This window comes from Psittacula echo (genome assembly GCF_963264785.1).
Source record: "Psittacula echo genome assembly, chromosome: Z".
NCBI lineage: Eukaryota > Metazoa > Chordata > Aves > Psittaciformes > Psittacidae > Psittacula > Psittacula echo.
The window spans coordinates 12,452,395-12,467,251 of NC_137742.1; the positions used below are offsets into that span (position 1 = coordinate 12,452,395).

At 45.0% G+C, this 14,857-nt stretch overlaps 1 protein-coding gene across 1 annotated transcript in view; it reads right to left on the reverse strand.

The window, feature by feature from the left end:
- Positions 1 to 14,857, reverse strand: part of CCBE1 (collagen and calcium binding EGF domains 1) — a 97,977-nt gene that overhangs the window by 14,805 nt on the left and 68,315 nt on the right. Inside the window, exons 3-5 of the mRNA XM_080637619.1 lie at positions 9,813 to 9,865; positions 4,382 to 4,516; positions 3,364 to 3,501 (exon numbers count right to left, since the gene is read on the reverse strand). Of these exons, the coding sequence (XP_080493745.1) occupies positions 3,364 to 3,501; positions 4,382 to 4,516; positions 9,813 to 9,865 (326 nt within the window). The remainder of the gene's footprint in view (positions 1 to 3,363; positions 3,502 to 4,381; positions 4,517 to 9,812; positions 9,866 to 14,857) is intronic.

The window sequence follows — 14,857 nt, forward strand, 5'->3', positions numbered from 1 at the left end:
TTTATACACAGCATACACATGTACTTGGAAACCAACAGTGAAAATCAAGAACAAACCTTCCCTTCTACCCCTTTCCCATCACAAATTATTTTCATTACAAAAAGTCACAAGACACACAGGCTAATTGCAGGTCAGCAGAATTCAGTGTTACTCAGTGTAATTTAGCAACTGATTTAAGCAAGGCTTGGAAAGTGTGTTGAATCCCCACGCACACCTTCTCTGAGCCTCTGAGTGCCCAGAAGCACTAACCGTTCAACCCAGGGCCATTTGCTAATCTCAGGTATAGGCATGTACATACAAATTGAAGTTACTGAAATTAATTTAATTAATAGAATAAATTAATGACGTCTTATAAGGGTAAGTTTTTTTCCTATGTTTCATGAGCTCTGGACCACAAACTAGGTATAATCCAGGTTGGTATGGGAGCAAAATATGGCTTTTAGCAGATGAATACAGCAGAACTGTCTAACTGGAGCTGTAAAGGCAAGTTTCACTGTTCAGCCACTCTGTCTGTCTGGGGAAGATGCCTTCCACATCCTTCAATGTACTTGCAGTCTTTCTTTATAGATGGGGCTACTCATTTACTGCTCTGTGTGTGCAGCTCATAAACTGGGGAGGAGGAAAGCATGCAGCAGGACTGCTCCATAGGGGCTTGGCTGCACAGTGAACAGTCCAGACTCTGCAGTAGCATCAATTACATCCCAGGTTGTCCTGGGTTCAGCAGTAGCAGTCACTTTTTTCTCCTTCTTAGTAGCTGGTGCAGCACTGTGTTTTTGACTTTCTGCCTGGGAACAGCGCTGATAACACCCATGTTTTCAGTTGCTGCTCAGAATGTTTAGTCTGACCAAGGACTTTCTGAGCCTCATGCTCTGCCAGGGAGGAGGGGAAGCCGGGAGGAAGCAGGAACAGGACACCTGACCCAAACTAGCCAAAGAGGTATTAAATACCACAGCACGTCATGCCTAGAATGTAACTGAGAGTTACTCGGAAGGGCTAATTCACTGCTGGGTGGGGGTAAGTTATCGGTCGGTGGGTGGTGAGGTGTTGTATTCTCTTCCCTTGTTATTTCCTTTATCATTATTATTATTGGTGGTAGCAGTAGTGATTTGTGTTATACCTTAGTTACTGGACTGTTCGTATCTCAACCCGTGGGAGTTACATTTTTTGATTCTCCTCTCCATCCGTCCGGGAGAGGGTGGGGGGGGAGTAGAAACTGCGTGGCTGGCTTCCCGACAGGGCTTAAACCACAACAGTTCTTTTTGGCGCCCAACGTGGGGCTTGAAGGGTTGAGATAACGATAGGTCTGATCAGAGTGTGTTTAATTGTATTTGTGAAAAGCAGTCGTCACAATGCTGATTTATTGGCTCTCAAAGTTGTTTCTCTTGATGTCACAGTTTCAGTATGTCGTAGCTTACTTAGAGCCGGTATTTGCTGTGTTAGTGTTTATCATGTGGGGGCCTTGGGCTAGGGTTCTTGTTTCACTGTACCTTATGCTAATGACTTGTAATACGGGCGGGCTCCAGGAGCAGGGCGGGATGGACGTGGCCGTGGACTTGTACCTGGCCGTCCCGCTGCTCTTCACTGTCCTGGCCCTCATCCTCTCCTCCGTCCTCGTGAGGCTGAGGGGAGCTGAAGGGGAGCGGCCTCGGGAGCCGGTGGCGGCCAAAGCAGCCTGGGAGAGCGGCCCCAGGGACCAAGCGGCTGTGGGAGTGGGGCCAGAGGCCGGGAAGGAGGCGGCTGCTGAGCAGCAGGAGGAGGCAGCGGAGGAGCTGAGTCCCCTGGCCAAGCCCAGCCCCATGCCCAAGCCCAGCTCCGCGGCGGCTGAGAGCATCCCCTGGCAGCCGCCTGCCGAGCCCCGCGAGCCCGAGCCCCAAGAGGATGCAGGAGACCACGCAGCATTTCCCAGCAAGGCAGAGGAGGAAGATCTGGACTCAGAAAAAGAGAAGCTGGTGGTGAGAGAGCTGGCAAGCACAGCAGCTACACCAGCCCCAGTGACAAGTACAGCAGCATCATTTGAGAGTTCTGAAGGTTTTGAATGGCCTTTGGGTACCCTTGGGACCTGCCTGCTGATTGTGATGGGGATCGCCATGGTGGCACACACACAGAGTGTGTTCTACCCATGACCATTTTGTCTGATCTCGAAAGTTAAGCAGAGTCAGGTTTGGTCTTGTCTGGGGTTAGACGACAATATAGGAGGACCAAGAGGTTTTCCCCAGGGCTGGACAGTTATGAGTGGCGGGGTGTGTGGGACAGTATGGGCGAGTATCTGGTCCACTGGGCCCCTCCAGTGCTGTGGAAGCGTTGGAGATGGAAGGCAGCTGTGTGGAGTTCCCAACGACAGGTTGCAGAAACTGCTGAAGGGGAAGGTGAATTATTTTGCGCCTGGTGGGCCCATGACACTTCAGGCCATCAGGGCAGAGATGCAACATAGAGATGGACTCGTGATCGAGGGGTGGACTTAGAAATGGACACTATTGCACAGGTTATTCACGAATGTGAACACTGCACACGGCCTCTCCTGCTCTGAAATACTGTTACAAGAGATGGAGCCCAACATCATGGACCAGATGGACTCAGCAGCTTTATAGGGATTGGTCCATGCACTAAGATAACAGTGCACTGAGATAAGAGCGATGGTATATTGAAGATGTGGGATCTGAGCATGATGTGAATGGTATGGAATAAGGGGTGGATACTGTCCTGGGTTCAGCAGTTAGCAGTCATTTTTTCTCCTTCTTAGTAGCTGGTGCAGTGCTCTGTTTTTGTCTTTCCTCCTGGGAACAGTGCTGATAAAATTCATGTTTTTAGTTGCTGCTCAGAATGTTTAGTCTGACCAAGGACTTTCTGAGCCTCATGCTCTGCCAGGGAGAAGGGGAAGCCGGGAGGAAGCAGAGACAGGACACCTGACCCAAACTAGCCAAAGAGGTATTAAATACCACAGCACGTCATGCCCGGGATGTAACTGAGAGTTACCTGGAAGGGCTGGATCACTGCTGGGTGGGGGTGAGTTATCGGTCGGCGGGTGGTGAGGTGTTGTATTTTTTTCCCTTGTTATTTCCCTTATCATTATTATTATTGGTGGTAGCAGTAGTGATTTGTGTTATACCTTAGTTACTGAACTGTTTGTATCTCAACCCATGGGAGTTACCTTCTTTTGATTCTCCTCCCCATCCCTCCGGGAGAGGGTGGGGGGGGAGTAGAAACTGCGTGGCTGACTTGCTGACAGGGCTTAAACCGCGACACAGGTTCCCAGGTTCAGACCCCCAGCTCTAAGTATAGCATAAGGAGCGGTTCCTCTTTATGACAGATCAACCTTTTAGACGGCCCTTTGGCCCAGAACCTTTAAACCCCACTAGCATATACCTCTATCTCCTTTGGTGCATGTCTTGCCATCCTCCTCCCGTGTATAGCCTTCATGACACTCGCACCTGTAGCTGCCGATGGTGTTGACACAGATCTGAGAGCACAGAGTCCCATTGCTTGTGGCACATTCGTCTATATCTGGAGAGGAGGAAGAATCATAGAATCACAGGCTTATAGGACAGAATGTTTTGCGTTAGAAGGGACCTTAAACATCATCTAGTTCCAATGCCCTGCCATGGGCAGGGACACCTTCCACTAGAGCAGGTTGCTCCAAGCCCTGTCCAGCCTGGCCTTGAACACTGCCGGGGATTGGGCAGCCACAAGAGTTCAAAATGCTCCAAAGCTGGAGGTTTCACACCTCAAATACAACAGAAGACTTCCTCCAAAGGTATCAGGATATTTCGTGGTTTAAATATATGAGTAATAGCAGGACTGCGGGTGCATTGGGCTTGAGCTCTATGCAAACTGTACATTTATTATTAACACACCTGGCATTTTATCAGTGAACATCTCTTGACCACTTCTTTGCATTGAAAAGCTCACAAGCAAAGCTTGATCCTGCAAATCTTGGTTCCCTGGCACAACAAAGGCAGGTCAGACTAGCCACACAATGACCACATGTCCTGAATTACATAGTGGCTATTTGAATCAAACCACAAGCATTTATTTTCATAATTAGGCCCAGTTACAGTGCTTTGAGGGATACTGTTAGCATCATGCCCCTTGTCTCAGGCTAAAACCCCAAACCTGCAGGAGGAATTAATAAAGGGAATTACATCAGCCCAACATTTCAAAGTGTTTGGGTACGTATGTCTCGTTTTAGGTATTACCTACTAATAATTTCAGGGGGATTTAGATCTCTTCGGTCTAGAACCAATCCTTAACATAATTAAGACATATTTCTTCTGTAATAGTAATGAAATAAGAAAGATTTCAGATCTAAACTGACTCCTTAAAGACCTGAGGGAGCAGAATGCATCAGTAAGTAGAGAGAAGCTAAACACGCACTTCTACCTACCCAGGCAATAAGGCTTTTCTCTGTTCCTGTGCCTCTCCCGATCATAGCGGTACCCAGGGTAACAAGTGCATAAGACTCGCCCAAAGTTATCTGTGCACTGCTGTTCGCAGGGAGCTTCAGCACAGACATCATAGTCTGGAGAGAGAAAAACGTGGTTAGGAAAAATACCAGTGGCAGTAGCTAGATGAGACAGTAAAATTGTAATTGCTACTCACAGCTTTACAGTAGTTAGACTTTTTCTGAAAGCTGGATTTTAAGCAAGGGTCACTTTCCCAGTTTACAAAATTCAAGAATTCTTTTCACAGAAATATTAAATTACCTAAAAATTGTTTTGCTGTTTTATCCCACAATTTTTTCAGTGCTGATGGCAACATTTCGTATGCCGAATACTGTGAGACACTGTGAGGCTAACTGCCAAATCCAGGCATAAAGTATGTTATAAAGAAAACTTAATTAAAATTGCACTCTAATTATTCAAAGCCAGATGTAACCCTTCTAGCAAGGAACACACTGTTACAAAACCATCATCACTCTTCATAATAGCAACACGCAGATTAGGGTATGGTAAAGTCGCTGGCCAGGCTTGTCAGTAAAATCCCAAAACACTCAAGTCCCTGTTTGAAACCCAAAGGAGGGAGAATCTGTTTCTGATTTCAGTGCTATGCAGCAGCAGATGTGAAGTCCAATGAAGACACCAGAGCAAACCAGGGTCTGACCTGCATCCCTCCCCTGCCAAGGGCTGGGTCTGTCCTCTGGTGTCAGGCTGGTGGGGGGGTTGAGGAGAGATGGGCATCCCTGGCAGTGGGTCCAAGGGATTTGCAGTGCTAGGAGAAGAGAGGAGCAGGAGCAGCATCTAGTCTCAAAACCAGCTCAGGCGAACTCTGGTGGAAGTCAGGTTTTATGCCAAAGCAAGAGGCAGTTTCTGAGATGATTTCAGAGGAACATCATCCTGTACACAGCATCCAGGTGGCTGTCACTGTGACCTTCAGTGACTGTGTACTAGGGACTCATAGCAGAAATATGCTGTCCATGTTCCAGACCAAATACATCTAAACCAAAGTGTTTCAACTGAGTTCCCAGCAATGCACTGTTTCCATATATACAGTATAAAATGATTAAAGCCCAAACTCATTAGTGACTCACAGTAATGACTAGCAGACATCCCTGGGTATGATGATTTTTCCAAACAATTAAAATGAACTGGTAGACAGTAAAGCAAGTGAAACCACATCTGCGTGTTACAGAAATTATTTGCATATTTCACAAATTATATGAAGCACACACGTGGCACTGAGGGTAAAAGTGACAATGTGTCAAGGTACAGAAGAGCACCAAATGACTCTTAACAAGCTGCTGTACGTCACACCAGAGCCCTTGAGACCAAGTACTATTGTAATGGTGCCAAACATTTCCTCCCTTGTGCTTGTCACCTTTTGAATAGCAGGCATCCTTTCTTTCCTTCTTATTTCACAACTGTGTTAACACTTGAAGCCTGCTCACAGTGCTGTGGTGATGAATGGCAGTGCCAGGACACCCAGCAGGAACTAGGGTCGTGCAGTGCACAGCCTTGCTCAAGTGTGGAAGGAAAACACAGCCCTTGCCTTCAAACGTGATCAGCCTTGGCTAGTTTGGGCTTTTCAGGTGATGCTGGGGTTGTAAACTCCTGTTACATTTGGCACTACTAAATAATCCTGAATATAAAGTGGGTATTAGTGGTGTTTTTTCTGGTTGCAGTTTTAATTTTCCACTGAAACGAAATCAGATGGAGAACAGGCTAGTGTGCCCAGCACCGAGGTGAACATGCCTGCTCCTTAACCAGCATGCCCGTGCACATGCTGGATTTGGCTTGTGCCATGTTCTGCCTATTCAGAATGGACGCAAAATGAGCTCTGTCCTCCCTGTGCTTCCATGAATAGCTGTGCCCTAATAAAATAATAAACAACAGTGCTGGAAGGGACCATCTCCCGCCACTAGCAGGATTAGCTATGTGTAAACCTTTCCTAATAGACATTCATCTAGCCTGTATCTAGAAACCCCTGAGGGCTGGAGATGCCTCTCCATGCAGTCTATTACCAAGATTGAATGTCCCTGCAGATAGAAAGCCTTTTACTCATATCTAATCCAAACTCCCCTTGTAGCCATTTAAGCCCATTATTTTTGTCCTCTTCTTCTTGGCCATGAAGTACAGTTTACTTTCACCTTGCAGCAAGTTTCCACATACCTAAAAACTTATCACATTTCCCCTCAGCCTCCTTTCCTCTAGACTAAACAATGCCAGTGCTTTTTAATTGCTTCTCTTCTGCCTTATTTCATCTAAGTAGACTTTAAATGGCTTTCACATCCACCTTAATTTACTTTCATACAAAGCTAGGGAAGGGTCCAAGAAATGGAAATCTCCCTGCTTGTGTTTGCCAAGGAGTCAACCCAAATCAGATAATGGTTGTGGGCAGGTCTCCCATCACAGACCTGTGTGTCCCTAGGACCTTGGTCCCAGGTGACACAACTCCCTCAGAAATAGTCCTCACAAGTGGGATGGAATGCGGCAAAAGCTGCTGCACTATTTCTGTATGCTATGCAGAACTGAGGATGCACATGCCCTTCCATGGTCAAGCCCCTTGTCTGCCAGCCCAGGCTGAGAAATGTGGTTTGTGGATGAATCAAAGCCACACAGGGAGGATCAGGCTGTTCCAGACTTCAGGAAAATACAAAAAACCTGGAGCAGAACAACGAATGTCTCTGTGTATATTTCAGTGAACTCAGGAATGACAACGCAGCATCTGAAGTTGTACCAAGGAAATTTCTGAAATAGCATTTAGTGAGGGATGAACTGATCTGATTAGTGTTTGCCTGCCATAAACTATAACTAATCCACAGCCAAGAAACTCAAGTAACAAACCAGTGGCAGGGATGGTGCTCTCCAAAAGGAGCTGTTTCAGACGACATCTATCCCTGCTTTACCCTCAGTGACACCAGAAGACAGGAGTTGGTTGGAGCTGTGAGTCTCCAAAGCAAAGAAGAAGGAGATTATTCAGGAGAAAAGGGTGAGGAGCTACTTTTTGACCTGCTTCACTGGTCAGGTGGAGAAGGAAGAAATGCTATAAGGGGAATCAGCCACACAAAGCAAACTCCCCTTCAAGTTTCCTAAAAAGCATTGTCCCCTGCTGCTGCAGCTGAAACCCAGAGTGAGAAGGTGAGTCCAAAGCAAATGAAATGCAGAACCTGGGGCATGGGCTCATACTGTACTGCACTGATTTCTGTTGCTTTTCAAGGGCAAACAAGAAATAACAGGTCAGAAACTGAAGATGGTCATGGGCAAAGACACAATCCTTTGGGAGTCTGTTTAAATAACAGCTGTCCAAGAAGGATATCACTGTCTTCCCGAGGCAGCTGTAAGAAGGTGAACAAGGGAGGGTCTATACCTATCCCACACCTCCTCTCTGCAGCCACTGCTATATCACAGAGAAGACAGGGCTGGAACTACTTCTCACATCTTTTGACTTGCCAGTACTGGATTGAAAGGTGCAGATGTGCTCTAATAAGCTCACATCTGTAATATATTTATGTGGCTGTGTTGAGATATGCATTTCATACAGCTACTCTGTCAAGATTATGCCAAAACAATGTGTGAAGAGCCAAGTAATGTAACGGAGTAAGTGAAACAAGTGCTTCACTGAATTGTGTTTCTCATGCCTATAAGATCATCTCAGATGTTATAGTAGTTGCTGTGGCCTCTGAACTTCAAGGCAAAATATAGATTGAGCTGAAAAAGGGTGAAAGGAGGTATGAGAGGAAAGAAGCCAGAAGAAAAATTCAATTAGTGGCAGAAAAACTCAGGTTACTGAGATGTAGTTAATAGACAGGATTAAGCAAATTCAGTGGGTACATAATAAAAGCTGCTTTCATAATCACCTCAAGTTTCAAGAGATGAAAATTAGGAGCCTAAAATAATATATTGCCATGGCTCTCATTTTATTTTTGTTCCTGTCACTTCTCCTGCTGTACCCGTTACATTTAGTGAATAGCCAGCATATAAAATGGTTACCATCCATAGGAAAAATGGAGGGCAGAGTGTATAGTCCTGGCTTCTTTCCACCCTGAAGGGAGGGTTTCTGCCTCCTGTGCACCCAACTGCCTTGCACAACAAAGCACAACTGCCTCCTCCAAGGGTCTGTCCCACTCTGGAGCTGCCATCTCATGGCACACACACTGAAGTGAAACTCACTGCAAAACCACATCTTGGAACATCGATTTCACCCAAACTGTTCCCAGCTCCTTGGGGCTTGGGTGGGTACTGTGAGCTGTTTCTTTGCAAGGAAGCAGCAAATCCATAATTCCTGTTATGAGAAAATGTGGATTTTCTTTTTGTCTTTTTTTTTTTCTTTTTTTTTTCTTTTTTTTTTTCTTTTTGTTTTCCCAACCAGTTCTAGTGTTTCCAGCCAGCAGCAAAGAAGATGCAAATTATAAAAAACAAAAGCAGCAGGATCAGAATTTGGGTTATAATCCCTGTTGGCTGGAGACCGTAAATCAGAAACCAACTGACTCTCTCCAGTATGTTAATTTGTCCCTTTTCTTTTCAAAACATCACCATCCCAAACTGGCAAAACTCTCAGGTCAACTCGAGGCTTTCCACGTGTCATCAAATAGAAGGATGTATTACCATAAACCAGCCTTTTAACCTGGTTTCTGGAGAAAACATGGTTTATTGGCTTGTTATCTCTGGCCATTTGCTTCTGCGTGACAGCTCCTATTTCTATGACTTCAGAGCCAATTTCATCCAAATCAAGCAAAGCAATCAGAGTGATCGAAGAAGTCCCATTGCCACTGCTCAAGTGAAGCCATTGGCTGAGTGGACCTGACAAGGTTAAGGCAGGCAGAGCTCAGCCTTTTCCTACATGAGATCTCATTGCAACAACCTTTGTGCCCATGACCAGGAGAGGTTATGGAAGAGTGATACTGTTTGATGATGCTGTCCCCTCACTGACATCTTTGGGAAATGGGTAACTAACAGCAGGACTAACTTAGTCACCCATTCCCTGTTCAATTACAAGCCAAATTGGCTGTTGTAGATCCAAGGGGTACATGGAGAGAGCCATCAGACAGGAAAGGTGTGCTCCTGGGTGCACAGAGCACTCCTGTGTGCCTAGCCAAGAGCAGAATGCAGCCCTTTGTTTGCAGCAGTTCATGGGACAAGATCTGTGTAGCCATGTGTACTTAGGGGAGGATCAAGGCTTGGCATGCTAAGCAAAACTTTTGGAAGATACTGATCTTTTTATTTTCCCAACAATTTCTTGGAAACAGCTCCCCCACGAAATGCATCTGAGCCTGTGGTTTCATCAGGATGCTCTTCCAAACTGACAGTGCTGAGAAGAGGGCAGAGGGGGAAAGACAAATGCAGGGAGACAGGACAGATAAGAACAGTGAAATCACATACCTTCAGGGATGCACTGTCCAAGAACAAACTTATAACCCTTACAGCATTTTTTCCTGAAAAACAATAAAATAAAAAAATGAATAAATAAATACATTATCTAAAGGTTGATGCTGCCTTTAGAAACAGTCATGAGTATATCATGTATGTGATGAATGAAATAAGATGAGGGTCCTGAGCTTCACAGTTGGAGATAACTCAGCATTAAAGAATGCAACATGGAAACACACCATTCAGTCCATGAGGCATTCTAAATGATGGCATGACCAGCCACCTCAGGAGCCTGGGGCTGGGTACCCAATGCGGACACACTCAGCATCCCAAGTATTTTCTGAAAACCCAGCTCCCTTGTGTTGAAAGGATGCAGCATTCCTCAGTGCTGTCCATACACACAGCTCAGGTCATAATTTTCATGATATGGTGAAGGGTATTTTCAAACATCCATCATTGCAATGTAAACTTGCAGAAAAGGTAAGTTGCAGCAAGGAGTGCACTCAAGATAAATGTTATCAGTAATTTCTCATTGTTTGATTAACCTGGAAGGTGGTAAGTGAAATATATTGGGTATTTCAACTGGAGCAAGGGAAAATATCTTATACAGGCAGGCAGACACAACTGCAGTGAAGAGTCAATAGGCCAAGTACGCTTTATGTGACTATGATATGAACAAAGTGCTGAGAAATTAATGTTTCTTACACACTGGCCTGTAATGACATTCAGGTATTCAGCTATACCTGCCTTCTAGACAGCAAACAACATCAAGTCACCAGGACTCCCAGTAGTGCTAAGAAGCTTTTAACAATGGCTGTGTCCCTTATCCCTCTGAGAGCTACTTGTTGCAGGGATTTGGTGACTTTAAAAGGGTCCCATGATGGTGACTACCAGGCACCAGGACTGCTGCAAGAGAAGCAAACTGCTGTTCAGTGCACTATTTTATCAAGTTTACTTGAGTCTGAGGGGAAAATAACCCTGTAATTTACAAATTCACAGTTTTTCATGCCTCATGGACATGCTCAGATATTTGCAAAACTGGGAAACCATCCATTTGGTTTTATCCTTTAATTCAATAACTGATGCAGAGGAGTGCTAAAGGCATGGCAGTCAATGACACAACACTCTCCTGGACAACACGCAGCCATCACAAATCATCATTAAGTTGAATTTAAATCAACTATCAGTTGCAAATGACCACTTAAAACAAACAATGCATCACTCCAGACTATGTAAAAACAAACTTGTGCTCCATATTTTACCCTTTTCCGAAGATTAGCTGGAATATAAATTATACTTAATGAAGGCTGAACATCTGAAGAGGAAGCTTTGCTTTGTTATGCAAACAACTGGTCTCTCATTAGACTTTTCTCCAAACACTGCAGTGAAGTTTTATCTGCAAGACTAACAAATGCAGGAGGAATGAGTTCAAAGGTGCGTTGGGGAGGTTCTTCATATGCTGCAAGCCATGCCGATGGCTTTCCAAGTGCACATTCATCTCCTCCTGTCTGAGGAAGAAGGGAGGCTGGTAAAGCTTTGCTTGTAGCTGCTCTTCAGAGGAAGATACAGCCTGGATTTAAAGAGGGCAGAGATGGGAAAGGAGAGGAGGGCATCCCAGCCATGAGATGCTGACCTATAGGGTTATGCCAGCCAAAACTAACCTGAAAGAGGAAGCAGTATCTTTCATCTCAGAGAATTCCTGCTTAATTTTCAGGCTTAGGACCCTTAGGACTCCCACTCTTGGAGTAGCTTGTGGCAGCAGATGCCAACCTCAGCTGGCACAGCCTGTTCCTGGGTAAAGACTTGCCTGCTGGGAACCTTGCAGGGGCTGCTTCTCTCCTCTCAACTCGGCCAGCAATGGCTTCTGGCTGAACTTGTTGGCTTTCTTGTGGATATGCTTCCTTCCTGGATTCTCCTGATAGCCAAACCACTTGCCCTGATCAAACCCCTATCCCACAGCTGCACAATAAGAACCCACCACACACTGAGGTACAGCCATTAAATACTGCCCTGGCACCCTGGAGCAAGCACAGCCTTGTGTAGCATCGCAAGGGGTTGGTCCAATTAAAGAAGGAGGAAAATCGTACCTCCCTTCCACTTATCCAAAGCCCATGCTTGGAATCCATCTCTTGAGTTCCACAGGGAGATATTTTTGACACATCACTTCCTTGTTTTCAGTCTTCCTTTGGATTTTTGATGAATTTTCCCAGAGTTTACTGGAAAGGAGATTTGGAAATATTTTCCCTAAACAGCATGATTTTTCCACATCATGAATGCTTTAAATCACACCTAAAGATGTGGTTTAGAGGCTCTGCTCTCAGTATCACACACCAGAAACCAATTTGCATGATGATGGTTTCCCAGTTCCAGATTACAGATCTCTCTATTAGCGCAGCCTGTGCTCAACAGCAAGCTTCAGCCATCAACATGATTTTGCCACAGAAACTGCTACTTTAGGGTTAATCCACAGGAAATACAATACGACAATACATGTTTCTCTGAACATTACAGTGCAACCCTGGGATCCGTGCATGCTCTAGCTTTTCTCATTCTTAAACCTGTCAAAATGATGGATACATGAGTTGATCATTAGCAAAGGCATTTTAATAGCAATATTCATTTCCAGACATCCAGCTCCAGGTTGACATGTCTAATCAACATTGCGCAGCAGCGACCTTGTTATACATAGTGAGAGGTAAGAGGGGGTCCCCACTGATAATTTTAGCTACTGAATAACTTTCAGCGAGGCGGTTGCTACGCAGCTGTACATGCAAGTTTGCATTGAACACCAACTAATGCACAGCTGTGTGAGCTCAGCCACTAAAATCTATGTGGAAATTGCGTCGACATATTAACTTTAAATCTGGTTTCCAAAAGGGGAATCTTCTAGCAGACTTCTCTGTTACAGCTTTTAATAGGGTGCATCAGCTATTAGAAGTAGAGAAACTTCTGATTCTCATGCAATCTTCACTCAAGAACATGCACAAGCCCAAATTCCCAGAGGATTTTGAGCGCTGTAATTTTGATCACTGCGATGTCTAGCTTTTGTGTTACCTGTAGAAACATCCACAGTGATAGGGACTCTCTCAAAGCAGTCGCCCCCTTTACTTGACAGGACCTGATTGAAAAGCAGGGAGATGCTGAGCTACTCCCCTCTGCTTTGGATGTTGAGGTGCTCCTGGATCACTTAATGTCAGAAGATGGAATTTAGGATCAAATCTTTGATACCAATAAACACCAGGCAAGCAGCTGTGGCAGGCTTTTTTGGCCCATCACCTTGCAGATTGAAGGGAGCACCCCCATGTCCCATCACCCGCAGGTCCCCCCTGTGCCCATCACGTAGCAGTGAACCAGCACAGCACTCCCTGCCCCATCTTGGAAAGCTGTAGCTGCTTGATACCATCGCCCCAGACAGGCAGGATGAAAGGTAAGATGCAAGGAATGTGGCTTAATTAAGCCACCTCTTTATTAAGTTAGCTTATCTGGCAGCTATCAGCAGTAACTCATCCTGTGTGGACCATGTTTTTTTCCCATAATTGATTCCACCTGGTGCAGAGCTGCCATCACCCCCAGTCCTCCTGCTCCGCATGAGGACACTGCGGAGAGACTGAGGCATGCTGAACCCGTACAGCGCTGCTGTGCCAGAGGGAAGGGAGTGATCCAGGGTCCTACAGCCGCTGAAATACGTTGGAAATGCAAGCAACAACAGAATAAACATTTCAAGTGATAATTAACCTGTGCCTGTCTGCAGGAACACGGCAGCAGCCTGTGCTGTGGCAACAGTTAGCTCGGAGCTGCCTGATGTGTATTGGGGTTTCAGTCAACTTGAGCAAACAGGCGACTCTAAAACCTTATCATGACAATTATGTTGAAGAAGACACAATGACCATTTAGTGTTTGAAAAAAGGGAAGGAAAAGGGAAAATGCGAAGTGAAATGCGAGAAAGACAAGTTTTATGCTGGTTTCAGATGAACATAACACGTTAAGGAAACTCTTGCTAAAGATACTAAAAGTGGAAACAGAAGAGTCCACTCTAGGAAATATTTGCCTCCTAGGAGCAAAACAGACACAGAAATCGCTACACTGAGTCAGAAAGTGAGTTCGTAGGATAAAATATGGACCTTTTTTATAGGTCAGCTGATGCCTGAGCTTCATTCACTGCAAAATGCAGCAACTCCACAGGTGGTCGGGCAGGTCAGATCCTTCCTCTCCGACATGTTATTTCTAACCCATGAATGTCAGAAGAGTTGCACTTTAGGGGGCATAAGAGCTGCTTAACATTTTATGTGGGTTTAGATATATCAACACTGTTCTCCCAGGTCAGTGCTGGTAGAAAGTAATAATAATAATATGGTTGAGTGCATATATGTAATAATAATAATACAAAAAATCTCCTTTTGAGAAAAGATAGAAGAAAAATTTAATCAGGTTTCTTCAATGTCATAACCTGAACTCAGATGACTTGTGCTGTATCTTGAAGACCTGAGTCAGCAAAGGGCGTGGCATGGCATGGCTGTGTTTAATTGCACAAAGGGGTCTTTGTTAGACTGGCTCCTTATTGTGCCTGCCCAGTGTTTCTATTTGGTCACCCTGACTTTGAGAAATACACAGTACAGCAAAAATGCAAATGTAAAATACAGCAATTAACTTCCAAAAATAACTGGAGAGCTATGAAAGCAGGCCAACAAGGTACATTAGAAAAAACCCCAAACAAAACTAAAAAACCCACCCCCAACTGTTGTTTTTCTCATATTCTATATAAAATCCAAATGAGGGACAGGTCTGTCTGCCAAAGCATGCACAGACAAAGCCCATCTGCAGCTCAATGTGTTAAGGAAGCAGCTCAGTAGCTGTAAACAGTTTCACGGTAATTCACATGGAGAGAAGATTTATGGCAACATGGTGTAAAACTGAAGCAATGCTTTTTTTGTTTGCCTTTCCGTGGGATACATACCGAAATCTTGAGTAAGAGAGGATGGCCTCCCTGCAGACACTTGCTCAGCATACACTTTGCCATGATTTCCAGACTTAGTCCTTTTCACAGTTTTGTAAAGAGG